The 19046-nt window shown below is 43.4% G+C and overlaps 6 protein-coding genes across 6 annotated transcripts; 3 read left to right on the forward strand and 3 right to left on the reverse strand.

Annotated features, from left to right (window-relative positions):
* Nucleotides 1–3688: 3688 nt before the first annotated feature.
* BYT42DRAFT_565206 (kinase-like domain-containing protein) lies at nt 3689–6961 on the forward strand. Its single transcript, XM_051567842.1, has 9 exons — nt 3689–3961; nt 4021–4158; nt 4253–4403; nt 4504–4562; nt 4625–5355; nt 5428–5618; nt 5676–6391; nt 6511–6667; nt 6739–6961. Exons 1-9 carry the CDS (start codon nt 3791–3793, stop codon nt 6834–6836), a joined length of 2412 nt encoding a protein of 803 aa, XP_051424374.1. The 5' UTR covers nt 3689–3790; the 3' UTR covers nt 6837–6961.
* An 840-nt stretch (nt 6962–7801) lies between these two features.
* On the forward strand, nt 7802–8842 carry BYT42DRAFT_612907 (uncharacterized protein; the record flags this gene model as incomplete). Its single annotated transcript, XM_051571677.1, has 3 exons — nt 7802–7904; nt 7977–8135; nt 8214–8842. 3 exons carry the CDS (start codon nt 7802–7804, stop codon nt 8840–8842), a joined length of 891 nt encoding a protein of 296 aa, XP_051424375.1.
* Nucleotides 8843–9113: 271 nt separating this feature from the next.
* On the reverse strand, nt 9114–10331 carry BYT42DRAFT_593109 (mitochondrial carrier; the record flags this gene model as incomplete). Its single annotated transcript, XM_051570672.1, has 5 exons — nt 9114–9189; nt 9266–9384; nt 9478–9836; nt 9957–10097; nt 10169–10331. The coding sequence occupies 5 exons, from the start codon at nt 10329–10331 to the stop codon at nt 9114–9116; spliced, it is 858 nt and encodes a 285-aa protein (XP_051424376.1).
* Nucleotides 10332–11032: 701 nt separating this feature from the next.
* BYT42DRAFT_565217 (WD40-repeat-containing domain protein) lies at nt 11033–12660 on the reverse strand. The gene is made up of 7 exons (XM_051567843.1): nt 12471–12660; nt 12344–12397; nt 12204–12276; nt 12033–12126; nt 11671–11959; nt 11486–11606; nt 11033–11401 (listed from the first exon to the last, which is right to left on the reverse strand). Exons 1-7 carry the CDS (start codon nt 12618–12620, stop codon nt 11094–11096), a joined length of 1089 nt encoding a protein of 362 aa, XP_051424377.1. The 5' UTR covers nt 12621–12660; the 3' UTR covers nt 11033–11093.
* A 1266-nt stretch (nt 12661–13926) lies between these two features.
* On the forward strand, nt 13927–14880 carry BYT42DRAFT_565221 (uncharacterized protein). The gene is made up of 3 exons (XM_051567844.1): nt 13927–14259; nt 14321–14459; nt 14524–14880. The coding sequence occupies exons 1-3, from the start codon at nt 14036–14038 to the stop codon at nt 14728–14730; spliced, it is 570 nt and encodes a 189-aa protein (XP_051424378.1). The 5' UTR covers nt 13927–14035; the 3' UTR covers nt 14731–14880.
* On the reverse strand, nt 14881–17592 carry BYT42DRAFT_565226 (uncharacterized protein). The gene is made up of 5 exons (XM_051567845.1): nt 17343–17592; nt 16585–17248; nt 16459–16504; nt 15212–16337; nt 14881–15140 (listed from the first exon to the last, which is right to left on the reverse strand). Exons 1-5 carry the CDS (start codon nt 17535–17537, stop codon nt 14916–14918), a joined length of 2256 nt encoding a protein of 751 aa, XP_051424379.1. The 5' UTR covers nt 17538–17592; the 3' UTR covers nt 14881–14915.
* Nucleotides 17593–19046: the final 1454 nt, after the last annotated feature.

A 19046-nucleotide genomic window follows, 5' to 3' on the forward strand; every position in this document is an offset into this window, starting at 1 on the left:
CAAACTCATTGTTATCGCGAACTCCAAGTCATTACCCCTTCTTTTTGGATGAATGTGACCAAGATCTCCGAAACTCATTGTTATCTTGGACCTCAAGTCACTACCCCTTTAGTGATGATCAGCAATTAAGATCCGAAAGTTGTTCAAAACCATCCCATCATTTTTTGTTTTGTGGTGACTTCAAATTATGATAACAGAAGCCATTCAAAACCCATTCAACATATTTGTTTTGTGGCGCCTTCAATCAAGATGCCAGAAGATGCTCAAATTTTCTTTTTGTGAATGCAGATCAAAGATGTCCAAAATTCATTGTTATCTTACTGAACCCCAAGTCACCACCCCCTTTTTATGGTGACTTGCAATCAAAATACCGGAAGTTATTGAAAACTCATTTCATCATTTATTTTTGGTGGATTCGGTCAACATTTCCGAAACTCATTGTTATTCGAATTGCCAAGTCACTACCTTTTAAGAAACTGACCGAAATCAGTTCATTATATTTGTTTTTACGATGACTACATTTAAGACGCCAAGCTGCTCAAAACCAGTCCATTTTTTTTTTTTTGATGAATGCTGTAACGATGTCCCGAACCGGTAAGCGGAACTACAAGCATCCGTTTATGATGCATGCAGCTACTGGATGTTCCAATGGAGACATTGTTATAAAACTATTTTTGTGACAAAGAATACGGTGAGACCGAATTTTTTCACATTTGTTGACCTATTGATTTTGCCACCATTCGATATGTCTCTTGTTTGTATAAATACACGTACAATTTGTCCCTCTTCGTCTTCACATCTCATCTTTCTTCTTTCTCTCTTTCTCAACCTTTCCATCCTTCTCATCACAAACACGAAAGAATTTTCACACGAAGACCACACCGTATATCCAGACCGCAACGTATATCCAGACCAAAGCGCAACTTCTTGTCGGTTTCTCTGGGAACGCTTTGAACGTGGCGCAGATAAGGAACGCCTGATTAGGCCACAAACACTGTACAGAGCCGGCTATAAAGGAGAAAAGCCTTTGTGCTTGGTAAGTTCTGCATTATTTGCAGGTAGAAAGAAGCTGGCCCACATTAGTTTGCTAGGATTTATTCACTATCAACAAAAGAAGTAGCGGATTAGACTGTGACCCCAGAGCTAGTACGAACTCCTTTCCAAAAAAAACCAGCATGCATTTTTAGGTAATATATAAAGTTACCATTATGATGTATCAATAGCTAATCTAACTTTTTGTTGATGGCAATGTAGCTGCTGCTAGATAGTAAGGAACTATCAACGAGCCTTTCGAAAGAGCTTGGCCTTGGGTGGTAAGTTCGAAAATTTTTCTAAAAAAATGTTTTATGACATAAGCAAAGATGTTTTAATTTTTTTTTATGTGCAAACTCTATGTGCATTTAGCCCGAAATGGACTAACATGCAACCTCATGCAAACATTCTTATTTATATGGTACCCTATTGACGTGTGCAAGTCACTCTGTCGGTGAGCACGCTGTTTCTGTTGATATGTTTAATGATCCTCCTTTTACTTCTAGCCTATATCTTGAAACATGGCTATACAATACCCTTTTCAGAAATTAATTTGTGCAGGCAATTGCCCCTGACGTTGAATTCCGGTCACGTTTTTATCTTTTTTGCTTGTTTTAAGTTGTCAAGCTAATCAAGATCGATATCTTCCCCATAACCAATCATGCTCCTCACTTGCGCAAAACAGTCTCGAGTTGCGGCCGGTTTTTAAACTATTGAAGCCAGCCCACGCCTTTGAGAACCCGTCGACTGCAGTGTGCCTGGTTCATGCGTACCTGTACAGCTCTCACCACTGGGAAATGAAATAATGGTATAAAGTCATTCTGGGTGGACTCACCCCCAGATTATGATCACCCTTGCTAGAGGCATTTTTGTCAACGATCCTCGCCTGTCAAGAAGACTCGACGAGTCTACGCAGCTGATTACACTGGAAAAGCGCAATTTGATTCGCCGGAAGCTCCGTGCCGCAAAATTCTGCGACGCCACAATCAATCCTTTCAATTCCTCAGCTTCGTCTTGCTGATAGGCTTAAGTGATTCATAGCCCAGTATTCTTTGTTCTTGTGCTTGAACCGACTTCGCTAATCGGTAATAACGTCTATCAAGCATCACGCATCAACGGTTGAGCGTTAGTGGTAAGAACTTTGCATGAAAGAGTACTTGAGATGGGTCTTGCTCTTCACCCAATTATGACCACGGTTCCCTTTGCAAATCGGAAAGGATTCTGAGGTCTTTTGATATGCGAGGATTTTTCTTTTACAGCATTGATTTCTCGTGGTGGATACAATATTGTATTAAGTGACTGGAACCTTTTGGACCCGATTCCGCGCGTTCGATATGCCCGATCCGCAAGAAAAAGATAACACAACATTTCTGTATGAGCTGTCACTTGATACGATCAAGTAGGGAGCTCGGAGAGTCTTTTCAGCAGATGAGAGATTCCTCAGGGCATATAACGATAATCGCATAGAAGCAATGACGCTCGGAAAGTACATCTATCTAGATGAGTCGATGAACGTTTGGCAATAGATACGAGATGCGCTTTCTGAAAACAACAAAAAAGGTTCCAAAAAGGCTACATCCTGTTGGCCAGGAGTACAAGCACCGGCTTGTGCAACTGATTGGGATCATCAAGGACTCGATCGTCCGATTCTTACCTACTGGGAACGGTATAAAATCATGAAATACCCATCAACCCTTTAGGTTGGATTTCTCCTCGATCTGTACTGCTTGCAAGACAGTTATGTTACCATCTCCGGCCAGGCTGGTCTGACCACGCACTTTTGCCAAGACTGTCGTGGCATATTCTTGATTTGGCATATTGGGTCATCCTAAATAAGAAAAGTTGTCAAGTACAGTAATCTCATACCTGCAAGATACAGTGAACAATTTATTAGAGTCGTTGACAAGTGACATTGCGGGGAATACGCTTGGAGTCGTATTATTTGGCCCATCACATTCGGGGATGAAAATCTTTCTTCCATATCGATCCCAATAAAATACATAGGGCAGCCGAAAACACAATAAATGGCTTCTTTTAAAAGAAGATTTGCAAAGTCAACAAGCTGTTTGCGAGCTTTCCAGAATGCTTGAATTGTTGAGAAGCCTTTGGTATTTTGTGTGCTGTATGAGAGGTTGTACAAAGAAATCGCCAAGGAACCACCAGCCAATTGACAGGTCGCTACAACTCTGTCCGAATCATTCTCGCAGCCACACCCCAAAGCACCTCCTTTCCTCTTAGTACACCTCGCTCACATCATCAACCAAAAATAGATGATAGTCTACTTTTTCTATTCGATACGACTGGTCCGGCAATTTGCCACAGCGCTCTCAAATAAGGGAGTCGGGGATACAAGTTGCGGCTGCATGTTGTCGGTGACACAAAACACTCACTCCCCGATGCAAACGCATAATATGCTGTAAGGGATGCAAAGCGAAAAAAGATAGAGTCATTTATCTCGGTTGTAAAGCATTGTATGCGAACCCACCATACAGTCATTTACGTGATGAATAATTGTGCATTTGCAATGAAACAAGCATATCACGTTTAAACCGTGAGATAAGTTTTTCACTCGATGATGCAAGTGATCCTTTTGAGGAATTTGGTTGGAATAAAGATCTGCTATTGGCTTGTTTTCTTCTGTTGAATCACTTGTTATCCCAAACTGGAAACCTCTTCACATGACCTGCTTTCAAAAGGACCTGTTAGCCCACAGTCATTAGATAGTCACGTTCCTTTCAGCACTTGACTTATCAATGCCATGTCTTCCAATCCCACATCATTGCAGAGCAGCCATTCCAACCCAACATCATCTTACACTGAAAAGAATGATAAACCAGCCGATGCACAAGAGAACCTAGTCGGTGATTACATTATTGGCGCCAAGATTGGCCAAGGATCCTTTGCTACGGTTTACAAGGCGCAGCATAAGGTATCATTCACCCTCGTCAGTCTTTATCAACCCACTATCTCATATTAAACCGCGCATAGACTACAAAGCAAACCGTAGCCGTCAAGTCTGTACTGCGCTCCAAACTCACACGAAAATTACTGGAGAACCTTGAATCAGAAATATCTATTCTAAGAGCTATAAGACATCCTCATATAGTGGGGTTGATTGAGTGCCAGGTAAGGACTTTTTGCTCTTGTTGCACCTATGAATAATTTAAAACTAAAGAAATATTGACGTATATTCAATCATCGTTCCGTTTAATTCATGCAGAAAACGAATACACACATCTACCTTGTTATGGAATATTGCTCGATGGGTGATTTATCTCAATACATTAAACGGACGAGGACGTCAAAATCATCAAGAGGACCAGGAGGCGGAATGCCTGAAAGAGTCGTACGCCATTTTCTGAAGCAGCTTGGTAGGATCATGCATGATGCTCATTTTTACCGTCATGTTATCTCATTTGTCTTTTTCCTTTTCTTTTTTTTTTTTTTTTACATCGTTCCCATCCATAACAGCTTCTGCACTGGAGTTTTTACGTTCCAAAAATCTTGTTCATCGAGATATCAAACCACAGGTAAAAATTGGCCCTGCAGCGGCTATGCTTCGTTGACTGATATGCATTGATATGTTGGATAGAATCTGTTGCTGATCCCACCAGAAGAATCTGGTCACCATGATGTGGCAAATGCAGATATTCCCGTTCTAAAAGTAGCCGATTTCGGATTCGCCCGGTTTTTGCCCAACGCAAGTTTAGCAGATACTTTATGCGGATCGCCGCTGTATATGGGTCCTGAAATCTTGTCGTACAAAAAGTATGATGCAAAAGCGGATTTGTGGAGTGTCGGCGCTGTTTTATTCGAAATGATCACCGGTCGTCCGCCCTTCCGGGCTCAGAATCATCTAGAACTACTAAAAAAGATTCAGGAAAACAACGATAACATCCGATTTCCAGATGAAAAGCTGTCATCTATATCCAATTCACCCAATAACCGATCGCTTGTTATCATCGGCGATGACATGAAAGATCTGATTCGAAAACTATTGAAAAAGAATCCGGTCGAACGTATGACGTTTGAAGAATTTTTCAATCATCCTGCCGTGACACAAGATATCGCTCCGATCAATACCTTGTCGCTGACACCTAGTCTCTCTTCTCCAGCACGTCAGCGATCATTATCCCATTATCGAGATTCCCTCTCGCCCTCTTCCGGTCAACGTCCACGACATGACTCGGCTGCCGCTTACGAAGCACCACCATTTGCCAAATCATCCTCTCCGCCGCGTCAACCCCGTCCCTTATCCAGCCCTGTCCGAAGCCCTCAAAAACAAGATCACGAGAAATCTCCCACCAAGACGCATCTAACAAGGTAAATACAAGAGTTCAGCGCACACAAACTAGACAATACCAGTGGTTAACGTAGAGTTGTCAAAAAAAAAAGCGATGAAAACTTGTCGCCACTTTATGCTCGCGGACGTCCGATACGACATAAATCACGACCACGCGCCGATTCTCATGAAAACGGAACCATGATCAAACGACCGATACGAGATGGCGATGCCGAAGAAGAAGTTCTGCGGGAATACGTCGTCTTGGATCGCCGTATTATTGAGACCAATCAATTTGCTGATGGTAATATAATACCAATTATTGAATCGAATCTAAAGCTGACCATGTTTCTCTATGCAGAAATCGATGCGTCTCCTCGGGCAGACACAGATGGCGCACTCGCCAATTATCGACCGTCTCTAGGTCAGATTGCTATCCCAACCAAAGGGCTCCACGAGCAGACGACTCAAGTGTCTCCATCCTCACTAGGCTCGACACCGCCTTTCGCACATAATCGCGAACGCAAAATCAGTGTCGGCTCAGCAGGCTCGGCTCTCGCCAAAGCGTTGTCGATGGCATCGGTACGATTGTTTGGTACAAGCAATTCACCTCCTACCCTGAATAAACTTCAACGCCATTTCAGCGGATCACCTCGTAATTTAATTTCACCGGATGGCATGGATCCTGAAGAGGAGCGCATGATGAAACAAATTGAAAAAGCCGCCTGCATGGCTCACGCTGTCGCCAAATTTGCCGATCTAAAATTCGAACAGCTGGTTTCTGGCCGGTCCATGAATGAAGCTGTTATCGCTGAAGAAGCCATGGTGTTGCATATCAAGGCACTTTCTCTTTTACAGCTTGGTATGGATACAGCACGACAATACTGGAGCCGACTATCCGAGGAACAAGTGAAACCAATATCTATTCGCCTGAACGACGTGGTGCAATGGATCCGCGATCGATTCAACGAGTGCCTAGATCGGGCAACCTTTGCAGGAAAGAAATGTGAACAAGACGACCAATACGGAACAGGTGCGTGCGTGGAGAAGTTGCTTTATGATCGAGCTCTGGAAACGGTAAGATGATTCGGCATGATTGTGGTGGACGTTAGATGCTTTTGGCAGGGTAACCTTGTTTCGGATACCGAGTGCTGATCCAATCATGTTTATTTTTTTTCCGCTTCCATGGAGATTAGAGTCGAGCCGCGGCTGTACATGAGCTCGTAGGAGAAAATATTTCAGAATGCGAACAAGATTATCAAATGGCAATATGGATGTTGGAAGCGATACTTGCTGTGCAACCTGATGAAGGCACGACTATTGAAGACGATGATAAGCACATTATCAACAAATGTAAGTTTTATCTATGGTCCTTAAATAATGCTGCTGTTGAGGTTGCTATTTGACACTGATTCCTTTTTTAGTCATTGCTTCTATCCAGCATCGCGTCGTCGTGTTGAAAAGAAAGCAGAATATGGATGGTCGATTTGAAGCCACCAACGGAACATCTGATCTCAAGTAATTAAAGCCAATTCTTTCTGCTGCAAATAAATCCTCACAAGTGTATCTATTGCCGAGCGAATGTTCATTGAATCGCTGAAAAATATTATGTAATAGTCGAGGAATTCAGACCTTTTTTCTTTGCGAGAAAAAGTCCAAGCATATCCATATGCCAAAAGTTGTGCATTCCGCAGTGGATGGCTTCAGGACTATAATGCTTACGCAAACTTTTGTTCACCATCAGCATGCTCAATCCACAATGAGCTCAGCTTTAAACAGAAATTCTTATGTTGGTGCAAGAGAAGAATTGACTTATCGAACCAAAGGTCCCAACACCCGTCAGGCACAGGCAGGGTCATTCTCAACCATTCAGGTTGTTCATTGGCAAATTCAGCCAATGAAATTTTTGTGCTGCCATAGTGACTGCTATAGACTAACTTTGTCCAACGATGAACATCGTCACAGCAGCTAATCCTTTCTTGTTTATTCGCTTTGCAAGTTTCCAAACACACTTGTTGACGGATAGATAAATTGTAAGTAAGATGCAGCTTTCCCTTTAATGATGGTTATTATGGTTGAAAGGAGCGAGGGACGTCGGTGACTGGATTACTGTTTTTTTGAAGTGTGCTTCATGACAAAAAAAAAAGTCAGTTTCCAGCACCGCGAAGGTCCGCTGTGTTGGACATGCTGCGACGTCGTCAAAATGACCATGACCTGCAATCAGTGGCATTTGACAGCCATCACGACTCAAAGTCAACAGACTTTAGAGATGCGGCTTTGCATTAAGTCTTTGTTACGCGTGATTTGGATGGCACAGCAAAACCTTCATCAAGCAGTGGAACTAAATATCAGGTCAAAGTTAGGTTGCACTTGCCGGCAGGGTCTCCGCTTGAAACTTTCCGATCCTGCAATATGCAAAGCTTCTATCAACAAGGTTTTCCAGTTACAAGCACTGATCATTCCGTAGCTGCAATCATCGCTTCTTCGATGGCAACGGATAACGTCTCCGCAGCTATTGCTCCTACGTCGTCTAGATATGATGCTGGACCGCAACGTTCTGGCAAACGCAAACAAGTGAAAAACGCCTGCGGTAAGCATTCCACTGCGCGCCGGATCGATGGCTAAACCTAGAATGCTGATATTATGGTTTCGCATGGCCTAGTCAACTGCCAGAAATCGTGCAAAAAATGTGATGAAGCTCGACCTTGTCCTCGATGCGTCAAACATGGTATTACGGATACCTGCGTCGACTCGGTGCGAAAGCCCCGTAAACGTGGCATCAAACGCGGCCCTTATAAACGCCAAGCCAAGTCAGAAAAAGGTAGGGTATACAAAAAAGCTCTTTATAATTTTCTTTTATCATCGACCGTGGAACGGAAGGCTCATAAAAAAGTGCAAGGTACACAGGGAGCCGGTGACAAGAAGCAATCAGTCTCTCAGGCACAGACAAAGCAGAGTCCAGCTTCGGAACCCCAGCAGGAAGATACGTTCAATTTCAACGCTGGATCTGTCCCATTTGACATTCCAAACCATCTCAATCAGTATGGTCAGCAGTATCATACTTACGGTGGATACAACGGCTGTTCCAAGGATCAGATCATACCGCAAGCTTATCTTCCCATGTACCCGTCCATGGCTTATCCTATGATGGCAAACTCGTCGAATGCAGGCTCCACTCGAGATCGCAGTATCTCGGGCGATTCAGAAGCTCACCATGATTCGGATATTGTATATAAGGAGGAGCCCGCATTTGCAGAAACCAAGCAAGAACCGACCTCGACGTCGCCAACCTTGGGTGGGAATGAGAATGCCGAAAAGGGTCCGGGTTCGGATGATGTGAAAAGCATGGAGCCTCACAAACAGGAAGGATGGGTCAAGCCACAACCCATGACACCCGTTCCTAGTTCTTCCAATTCGTCAATGACCTCTTCCGCTGCTGAACCTCATGAGGACCAGGATACCAATTATTCTGGGCTTACTCAGTTGTGTTCTGTGGCTCTTCATGGCCAACAACACGGTACAAAGTAGGATGGGCCATCTCTGTCCAATCGTAAAATATCAGTTCGTTGTTAGGGATGTTCAATGTTAGGAAGAAAGTCTGTCGAACTTGTCACTCTATTTCTCGTACAAAAATTTGCTTTACATAAAAAAAGTATCAATGAACTTATGATATGATACAAAGATATGACCAGGATATACAGCACTTGATAACAGCGTCGATTACAAACTAGATAACTCTTGCGCTACAAGAATAAGTGGCTTTCTCTTATCTGCCAAAGGGGTCAACACAGACAGCTGCCTATACCCAGCCTGCGGATTCAAATGCGCGCATGGATAACTCATAGGTGGTGAAAGTTACAGCTGCGGCTGGAATACTGGATGATTAGGCACAAGAATTATTCGGTGATGTTAGTACGACATAGCAGAATGAAACAGTGACGCATTTTTTACCTTCGAACGATACTTGGTGTAATACCACGGAACAAGCCTTGAACGCCGTCCCGAGCATAGATTTGAAGAAGAATACGGATGATGTAGAAGCCTTTAGGCGGCGTTGCTTCGTTTTGAGCCTGATACATGGAAAAAACGCAATGTACGCAACACAAAATTCTTTCCGTAAGATACTTCCCATTGATTTCTTATCGATACACTCAGTAACTTACCACAGATTTGACGACGTCCAGTGGATAACATGCTAACCAGTAGCTTATGCCGCCCGTTGCACCTGAAGCCATAAGTTGCCAAACGGAAGCTGGTTCCTGTTGATCGCGAGTGAGGGTCCTTCTCATGGTTTCGAAGCCGGCATAGAATCCGGCATATGCTGGAATTTCACGTGCCACCGTGGCCGACATGCCCCACAGCAAAAACCCATTTCCGAAGCCATGTTGCCGAATCAAGTGCTTGACGCAGTCGATAGGACCTTTGTAATAACTTGTCTGGCCAGTGGACGCGCTTCCATACTGAGCCTGCATTTTAATCTTGAGTAATTCCACTGGCGAGGCGAGAACACTGTTGACAATCCCTAATCAAGCAATTACCATATCAGGAGTATGAAAAAAAATGGAATGACAAGAAAAACATCGCTCATCTGTGGTTCAACTTCCACGGGCGTTACTTCTCCCTTTACCAAATATACACATACCTGCTCCGGCGCCAGCAAGGGCGATTTGACCGATGGATAGCGGATCGTCCGGGTGTGTTTGCATAGCCTTTTTAATTCGGGAGTTGGCTGCGAACAAAAGTGCATTAACAGCGCCTATGCCGACCAGCGGACTGGCCATCCCTAAGAGCTGAAGTTACGCTCTTGATGCGCGAGCCAGGCACCATTCAGAAAGTCTGGTTTTGTCAACTTACCCTTGTATAAAGCGAAAAAGCCCTCATTTTTTACCGTCTGTACACCACAATCCCAAGCTCCCTTGAACCGGCTTTGGTCGACTTGTAGGCGGACTTTGATAGTGTCCAAAGGTTGCCCCACTATAACCTGTGCCATACCAGCAAAACTTGATGTTCGCACCATGTCAGCAAATTTTCCAAGCGCTGGTTTTCGCAACGCCTATTTTTACATAAAATCATCGAGAAATGTAAAACGTTGTATACATACTTTCCCGCAAGGAAATCAGCCGCTGTGGCAGATGACGATGGCGCAACGGAATTAGATTTCGACTTGTTCGACATTATGAAGCGGAAGAAGAGGAAGGATGGTAGGAAACGAGGAAAGAAAACAATACACCAACAGGATATAAAGTTTAATGAAATACAAGTCCAGTTTTTTTTTCGAATTTTTTTATATTATTATATCGATGAGATCTTTTCTAGTAAAACTTTGCACAAGCGGTCACCCATCTTTAGCTACCATGACTATATACAAATAATACCGGTTGCTGATAATTCAGGTCTCTTGTCCTATTCCTTGCTCTGTATATGTGCACCTTGTTGATAAGGATGGCGCCAGACATGCATGTAGACGAGACTCGGGACTCCGCATATGGTGCATGATGTATTCATCCGTGCCACCTGATTGCTGGATTGTGCCATTTCGAGCTTAATCACGCAAAGTCTGTCAAGCCCAAACGAGAACACGATTGGATCAAACACGGTATGACAAGCACAAACCGAGAAACTATTACACACCATGGCTCTCTTGCAGCGAGAGACTAGGAGTAAACAATGAGGTTGATCTATGATCTAATCATAAACCGAGGGTTGAGAATTGGGACAGTAAAGGCAAGCCATATAAATATACAATTTCGTTTATGTTGGCTGATTTATTTAACAGGGATTACTGGGTGGGCTTCACTTCACCCATGAACATGGTCTTATCTGTGCTACAACTCAAAATGATGGGTTCTTTAGGATGCCAATCCACATCGTTGACACAACCCTTGTGGCCCGGTAACTTGTAAAGGATCTTGCCCGATGATACCTCCCAAATGACAACGGATCGATCGGCCGAACCACAGGCAATTTGATTTCCGTCCGTCGACCAGCATGGCTTGATCAAGTTCTTCTCAAAGCCGTGAGGTGCGCCTTCGAATACCTTGACACGTCGATCGGCAGGAGCGAACGGCTTCACATCCCAGATACACACTACACACATCAACACGTTTGCGATGAATAACCCTCATTCTTTTCAACTGCTCTTATGCTGCTGTCTTTGACCCTGTCATTTACCTGTATTATCCATAGAATTTGACAAGAGATAGGATCCGTCGGGACTCAGGGACATACCAGAAATAGTATCCAAGTGACCGCTTAATGTGTAGGCCACTGCCTTTTTGCGTAAATCCCACACCTAAATTCAATGTTGCATCAGTAATGGGCCCCCGCTTGACCACTCGCCTGTTGATCAGTCTTACCTTGATTTCGTTATCGAGACCACCAGCAAAAACCATATCTGCTGCATCGCTGAAGCAAACGCTGGTGACTTGGAATTTATCTTCAAAGGTTTGTACTGCTGCTTTTTCTCGACTGTCCCATAATTTTATGCAACCGTCATCACTTCCAGAAACCACTGTCTCTGGGCCTCGACGAGCAACCTGACAGCTGTTCACCACTTGCGTATGTCCCTTCCATCGTCGAACACGTTCACCTGCTTTCACATCCCAAATAGACACCGATTTATCTGCTGAACAGCTGAAGATTTGACTGTGTGACATAGGATTCCGATTGTCAGCCTCCATTTCGTCCTTCCAGTCTTCACTTTTCGATAATGACTTGCCTTGAATCGCGGGACCAATGTAATTCCATAACAGCGTTTGAATGTCCTCTTAATACACCATAATTTTGGCAGTCGCCATACGTGTTCCATAACACTATTTAAGTGAAAGAGAGAAGAAAAGTCAAACTGTCAGTTTCAATATTGTGTTATCATTGATGCGCAAAGACTCACTAATTTGTCTATCGAATCCTGTGGAAGCAATATGCTCACCGGTGGGATCGAATTTACAGGAAAAGACTTCACCCTAATGAGAAGGCAAGTATGATGTTATTGAGTTGCCGCTGATGGAGTCAAATAAATACGGAGCATACCTCATGGCCAGTTAATTGCATTACGGGTGAATTTAAGCTAGATGTACGTTTAATCTATATATTGAGATGAGTCCAATGTGTCCATAAAAGAGCCAGTGCGGTGATTGGTGCTTTAGTGATAGCTTACAGTGCCCACGATGGCGTTACTGGTTCCCGATCTTTCAGTTGACAAGGTAATCAAAGCAGAAGAATCGTTGGTGTCGTCAGCTTTTGCGCGTTTGACGACTGCACCTGCGGGAGCACTACTGGCTGATTCTTTCCTCTTTTCTGCAGACATTTTGAATCAAGTGTCTTTTACGAACGACAAGAGCGACAACAGCAGCGGAGGCACATTTTAGCGGGATTGACTGGCACCCTTCAATTTCCAATCCCTAAAAGAGGCTTAGCAGTCCCAACCATGAACAAATCAAGCGATCTGCGAAGAAAAAGCGAGCCATCTACTAGAAACAAATACAGCGTCAAATAGTGTGATATATTCGAAATAAAGCGATAATATCATTCGAATGCAAGTCATGCTTCGTTATACAATACGAACAAATAGCACGACCTGCAGTTTATTTTTGATCACCAGGTAGACGAACGAGTGAGCACCTCAACAGTTTTCATATCACACATCAATTGCTTAATCGGAGGCCCCCATAGAAACTTAGACCATTATAAAGCTTTTATTTATCTCTTTTTTTTGAAGCAGCTACATACATTTATGAAGAAGCGTCTGAACACTTGCAGAAAAATGGTCGATTATGCCATATGTACAATAATGGTGAGCCATATTACAGTACAATAACCCTTTCGTGCTAATCTCTATTTCATCAATAACAGAACATGTTTACATACATCTCAATCTAACTTTACCCTTCACGCACCACGCTTGCAACTCAAACTTTAATCTAAACAATTGGAATCCAACTCTAAATTGCCGTCACTTCTGGCCAGTCAATATTTTTTGCCTGTCCAAGCTGACACCACCGATCCATTGCTTAACTGTTCCTGGAAGCAATTCTATTGTCCGCATCGAAGAAGAAGCTTACCTGTGGTCCGTATTCATCTTTTTTTTCGGAAACACCATTTGGTTCAAAGGCAAGTCCAATTTCTTTTCCTTTGCTATGATGTAAGGAACGTATACTAATTTAAAAAAATTTCAATGTCATATAATCCATGCCATGGCAAGCGATCAATTACTATCGAAAACTCAAATAACAAAGGTAAAATATCTTGACGAAATTTGAATCAATCAAAGAGCTTACTAACTCATTTTTTTAAATACCCAACATACCCACACATCTTTCTAGATCTATCATAGCCTGGGCGGGATGGAACTGAGGGGGGGAACCAGTGCTGCCCTGCGCGTGTTCAGAAACAAATCACGTTGCAACGTATGCCATAAGGTTGTCATTAATATACCGAAGTTCCGTCAAGAGTTCTCGCCCAGGTTATGCCGTGTATGCGTTAGGCTTTTTGTCTGACGAAAGTCGCTCAATGTAAGAGGGCGGCCTCCGGTGGCAAGCGGCATCCATTGCACAGCGGGTGTACGGCTTGTTATTTGGTAATTTCCTTGTCGCAACCCAGAAAGGTTGCCATTTTTGGTAATGGCGGAGCAAAAACAAGTCATGTCCCCCCCGGTGGCTTTTTCTTTTCTGCCAGAACGAGTGCCCCTAACCCAAGCTTCTTTTGATATCGCCACTCCACCTCATGTTGCTCACTCCTGTTATTCGTGCTTCTCTTTACAAACGTACCGCAGCCTTCCATACAGTTTCAATAACATTAGCTGAACGTGAAGGCTTGTTTGGTAAATTCAACCCCTGGGCCAAAAAGCCCGCATCAACACCGGAAGCTGCCACGGCCCCTAGCAATACCGAAAGCATTGACCCTGTTACTTTTGACGTTAAATACCACGATGACCAAGAGATCGTATCGTATGTATTTGAAGCGATTATGAAGATGTGGAACGATTATTTAATGGCTCATTGTCGATAGTTGGAAGAATGCGGATATTATGACCGACCCTGAATCTATTCATTCGACAGTGCGTACGATTGTGCTCGAACACAACAAGAATGCAACGGATGCTGACTGGAAATCATTGAGCTTAAAGGATTTGGATGTTAAATACAAGGTGAGTTGTCCGCCACTATTTGCTCACAATGGATCAGGGTTGATGTTAACCCATCTGGGAGTAGATCGTGAAAGAGAGCATGAAGCAAATCGGCAAGGAAGTGCCGAATCTCGAACTCAATAACATGCAAACGGTTGAGGATATGCTGGCATTCTTCCAACGTCCTGAAGATAAAGTGGCGACATCGTCGATTGAAGCCTTCTTCCAAGACAACGCAGATACGTTACCGAGCAACCTTACCTTTGCGCCACGAGAGAAGACTAGATTATAGACGGGAAAGAAAGAACTTTTCTTAATAACGGATAGAGTGTGATAGCCTTTAAATGTTTTCTTTCTCCCTGATTCCATTACTTTGGGTTGTATTGACATCCAAGTGAAGGAATTGTACACTTGATTTGTATTTTGTTTATAAAATAAGCTACGCTGAATTGCATATTTTTCTTTTTCCTTTTTTCTTTACAAAATGCGTTGACTGATGTCTTGAAACAGCCGTTGATGCATCTCCCACATGCGTTCCGGTGGGACAAATCCAAAATAGAGAGCTCGCAACTCTTCTCCATGTTGGCCACGTTGGTACAGATACGTGAATTCACAAGGACTCCCTGGGCCTTTATCCTCGAGAACCCTTACAATGCGACTACCTGATGTCATGTTGTCCCCCAGGCACGCCATCTGGTCACTCTGGTTATAAAAACAACGGCATATCAATTACCAATGACTGAGGACAACATGTATTCATTTGTCACACTTACAAGTCGTTTTAGCTTTGTGGCGCGAGGCCATTGCGCAGAATAAAGCGTCGTTTTCGAGTGAAAATCGTACCGACTGAATATTCCATGCAGCACTTCAAAATCTTTATCCAATTCATTCAAATCCACCAGCTGAGGAGCCACCATGATCCCTTTTTCCATATGCATAAAGTGTAACAAACCAGGATAAGCGACAGCGAACGACAGAATGGTGAAATGGGCGGCTTCTTTAGTAAGCAAGAACGCCGAAAAATCTTGCAGCATGTCCTGCAGATTTTGCTGCAGACATTGTAGTTGATGTGCTTGGCGAAAGACCGAAGGACGAGTTCGTACAGGTTGAGTGGCAATGCGGATCTTTTCAGACCGATCCAAATCATCCCTACACACCACCATGGCGCAAAATTCGTTGCTTACAGATGTCAAAAAGATGCGACAAGGGAACAGTTGCCCTTCTTTTTTGATCCATCCACGGAACACTTTTCCGTGAGTTTCCCACAAATCGTCGTCTGGGGTGTCATCTTCGGGATCGCTATGCAAGAGATTCGTGATCAAGTGCTTGATGGAATCTTTGGAAGGGATCTGCTCGGTGAAACTGTTTTTGCGTGACCGTGTGGTAGGCGAAGAATGGGTGGACGATCGAAGTGGGAACTGTTCGCGAAGAAAAGCGGCCGGTTCCGACGGCAGGCTGTTGGACATATAGTTATTGGTAGAAGACAAAACAGGATTACTACTGGACGGATGGATATATAATGCGGCGGCATTCGGTGGTAACTGCGTATCACTACTGTGATGACTGTCAACGCGGGATGGTATAGAAAGCGGATCGATGGAACTGAAACGGGAAAGGGTATGTGAACTGCGCTGTGAAAACTGACTGAGCAAACGGTTGTAAATCAAAGGAGGTGGCGAACTCCAGGAGATGGAAGGAGATGATACGTTGGAAGGCACCACCATGACAGAAGACGGCGTTTTTTCCCGGATTTTGTATGGTGGGGCGGACGACGATGAGCTGTATACAAAGGTAAATGGCGATTTTTGACTCGGCGTATCGGATGTGGATGATGAGGTGCATAAGGTGGGTAAGGAGGTCGAGTTAACCGAGGTGGTTTCATGCAGAGAGTTGGCTGAACTATAAGGTCAAGATTCAGGCCAGAGGCGAAGAAAAATAAAAAAAATAAAATAAAAATAAAGTTAATAACAAACCAGGAACGGATCTGATGATTTCTATAATTACGATCGGGGACTCTTACCTTTGACGGGAGATATCCTGTGGAGAGCTCCCCGATTGACGGGTATCTAACATGATGCCAACCCATTTCATTAGGAAAAAAACAACGAACCAATCACAGCAAAACAAGCCAAGTGAGAGCGCTTACTATATTGACGGTATTTTTCTGCTCTTACATCTAGATATTGAACAAGGAGACTTTTGAGGTAATACAGCAAATTGTCGGACACATCATCCGTATCATCCCCATTGCAGGTCATGGATTGGAGAGGATTGCTACATCGAACCACGATCTTCTCCCTCGCAAATAGGAAGGCGTCAGTCCATTGATGCAATGCAGGTTCTGTTCCTCGGAACGATTCCATGAGAACAGTCTTATCGTGAGGATGGGACCGGACAGTCATCGTTCGTTTAGGCGGAGTAAAGAACGAGGCCAGTTTGGTGCTCGATGAGGTAGCTCGCGACGAAAACGGAAAGGCGTTCTCGCAACATTCTCGAAGACAGCTAACGAGCCTTGAACGGAGATCTTCGTGCAGTTCCACCTGCTCAACGAAGCATAGCATACCACTGGATCGCAGTGAAGGTGGTCCTGTTAAGAAATCAAGCCGACTTAGACAATCGGAGATTCCAGATAAGGAGATAAGAGGGATGCGCTGCGAACGGGAAGATCCCATGCTGGTTTGGACGTGCGAATGCCATTGCGGGCCATACGTGAAACGCAAGAAGCAGTAAATGGAACGTAGGTGTTGCTGTAGCAAGCTGACGGGAATCTGGGTGTTGTTTGTCCATGCCACATAAAGTAAACTGTGTTTCTAACATACACACACAATCCAAGCAACAAGCAGAGTAGGTGAGATTACGGTACTTTTGATATATTTTCCGTTGAAAGAAAACCAGAATACCTACTTCCCAGAATGCGATTGTTTTATTGCCTGTTTTTAAATATTGCAGTCGACCATTCAGATGGGAGCGGATCAGGTCTTTGGTCAAGAGCAATGGCAAGTAGCAGATTCGACTTTCTTCTGTAGTAAGTTGTCGCTTTGTATTCGATGAATGATATATGATATCTCCAGACTTATTTAAAATAAAATATGTGATCATTGAAGAGCCATGTCCTGTAACAATGTAGACCAGAAAGAAGTGTCCCTGAAACCTTTGGTGTCACTTAATGGTTTTTTTCCCTTACTTTTTTGGTCGTGTTTTCATCCAATCTCATTCCGTCCATGATTCATACTCCGTTCATGCATCATGATCTCTCCACTTTATTCAATCAAAAATTATAAAGTCAAATGACGAAACCTGCCAAAATGAAAAAAGTTGAATAAAAATTGGAAGAGTAACAAGTTATATTATGTAAGTAGTCAAACGGAAGGGATTTTTTTTAAAAAAAATAGTAGGTCAGTATGGTAGTATAGCAAAATTTGGGTACGGTTAAATAACTTATCTGTAACCGTCTGACGGGCTTTGCTTGCCCTCGGGAAACCAGTCAACTGTGCAGGCTAGATTACACAGTACCATTCATCGCATATCAACGTGGAAAACACGCTCCGGAGCTGTCGTAGTTCCTTGTATGATATTATAGGTATGCGTATATTGTTTCAGCCTCAACAATCTTGAGCTCACCTTTGGTGCAATGCAAAAGGTTTCGTGAAAAGAAAAAGAACCTTGAGAGACACGATGGGTACCCAATTTTATAGACTTCCATTGCTCGGCTGTCGTTGAGCCGGTCACTTTTGAGAGGACTTGTGAGAAGCATCAAAACATCTGCTGTGATGCAGCAGAACCCCAAAAAAGCGATCAAATAATTTTTGATAACTTACAAGGAAGAAGAAACACTGCCACAACACAACAGAGGCAACAAGGCAAGATGTCAACTGGAATAGTTTTTTATGGAATTGAAGTTTCGTTTTTGCGACGTCCTTTGTTGTTTTGATTGCAATGATATACTGTATAATGTTTTGGGCAAAACTAGCGAGACGGGCAGATCGCACTAAAGCCAAAGCATTCGCCCTAGTGACACGACAAATGGATATTCCCAGCATGAGTGACTTTATCAGCACCAACTACTCTATAAAATGAAGCGAATGGCGTTTAATGTGCAATTCTCGCCGTGTCCTACAAAATGCACATCTACGCGACAGCGTCCTTTTTTCGATCTCTGCAGGATTTTATATGCAGTTTCTTTATCCTAAATAATATAAAGATTCAACATGACAACTGTATGAAACATCACACTGTACTGTTATCCTTCTTCTATGCTTTCGATCGTTTCATTTTCTTTTAATGGGGTGAAACAGACAAGATAAACCAATGCACGCCCATGAGATAAAAAGATTGGCCTTTGATAAATTGATGCTAGTATCATCTGTTATTCTCGTCATGCAATTCTGTAAATTATTAGGCGAACGCTCAACTATAGACGTCAGATAACAGAGTTAACGGGAGAAAGTATGCACAATTAACACCTCATTCATGTACAGGCAAAGAATGCCGCGATGGAGGTGGGTGACCGCTTCTTCGCAACTGTTGTTGGCGGGTAAGTGGTTGTTAGAGTTATCTGCAAAAGCATTGTGAGCCACTGAGAGAAAACCGTCATGGGACCAGATGAAT

Source organism: Radiomyces spectabilis (assembly GCF_025331425.1).
Source record: "Radiomyces spectabilis strain NRRL 2753 chromosome Unknown BYT42scaffold_5, whole genome shotgun sequence".
NCBI classification, from domain to species: domain Eukaryota; kingdom Fungi; phylum Mucoromycota; class Mucoromycetes; order Mucorales; family Radiomycetaceae; genus Radiomyces; species Radiomyces spectabilis.

What these genes read in the sequence shown, in the direction of transcription:
- BYT42DRAFT_565221 (XM_051567844.1), top strand. Translation starts at nt 14,036, where the DNA reads ATGTTGCTCACTCCTGTTATTCGTGCTTCTCTTTACAAACGTACCGCA. An exon ending in GATGACCAAGAGATCGTATC is followed by an intron (nt 14,260 to 14,320) that starts GTATGTATTTGA and finishes CATTGTCGATAG; the next exon opens with TTGGAAGAATGCGGATATTA. An exon ending in ATTTGGATGTTAAATACAAG is followed by an intron (nt 14,460 to 14,523) that starts GTGAGTTGTCCG and finishes ATCTGGGAGTAG; the next exon opens with ATCGTGAAAGAGAGCATGAA.
- BYT42DRAFT_565226 (XM_051567845.1), bottom strand. Translation starts at nt 17,537, where the DNA reads ATGATCACATATTTTATTTTAAATAAGTCTGGAGATATCATATATCAT. An exon ending in AAACAATCGCATTCTGGGAA is followed by an intron (nt 17,249 to 17,342) that starts GTAGGTATTCTG and finishes TGTGTATGTTAG; the next exon opens with AAACACAGTTTACTTTATGT. An exon ending in AGAAAAATACCGTCAATATA is followed by an intron (nt 16,505 to 16,584) that starts GTAAGCGCTCTC and finishes GCATCATGTTAG; the next exon opens with ATACCCGTCAATCGGGGAGC.
- BYT42DRAFT_565206 (XM_051567842.1), top strand. Translation starts at nt 3,791, where the DNA reads ATGTCTTCCAATCCCACATCATTGCAGAGCAGCCATTCCAACCCAACA. An exon ending in GACCAATCAATTTGCTGATG is followed by an intron (nt 5,619 to 5,675) that starts GTAATATAATAC and finishes TTCTCTATGCAG; the next exon opens with AAATCGATGCGTCTCCTCGG. An exon ending in ATGATCGAGCTCTGGAAACG is followed by an intron (nt 6,392 to 6,510) that starts GTAAGATGATTC and finishes CATGGAGATTAG; the next exon opens with AGTCGAGCCGCGGCTGTACA.
- BYT42DRAFT_565217 (XM_051567843.1), bottom strand. Translation starts at nt 12,620, where the DNA reads ATGTCTGCAGAAAAGAGGAAAGAATCAGCCAGTAGTGCTCCCGCAGGT. An exon ending in GTAACGCCATCGTGGGCACT is followed by an intron (nt 12,398 to 12,470) that starts GTAAGCTATCAC and finishes CTCAATATATAG; the next exon opens with ATTAAACGTACATCTAGCTT. An exon ending in CATTGGTCCCGCGATTCAAG is followed by an intron (nt 11,960 to 12,032) that starts GCAAGTCATTAT and finishes TATGTCACACAG; the next exon opens with TCAAATCTTCAGCTGTTCAG.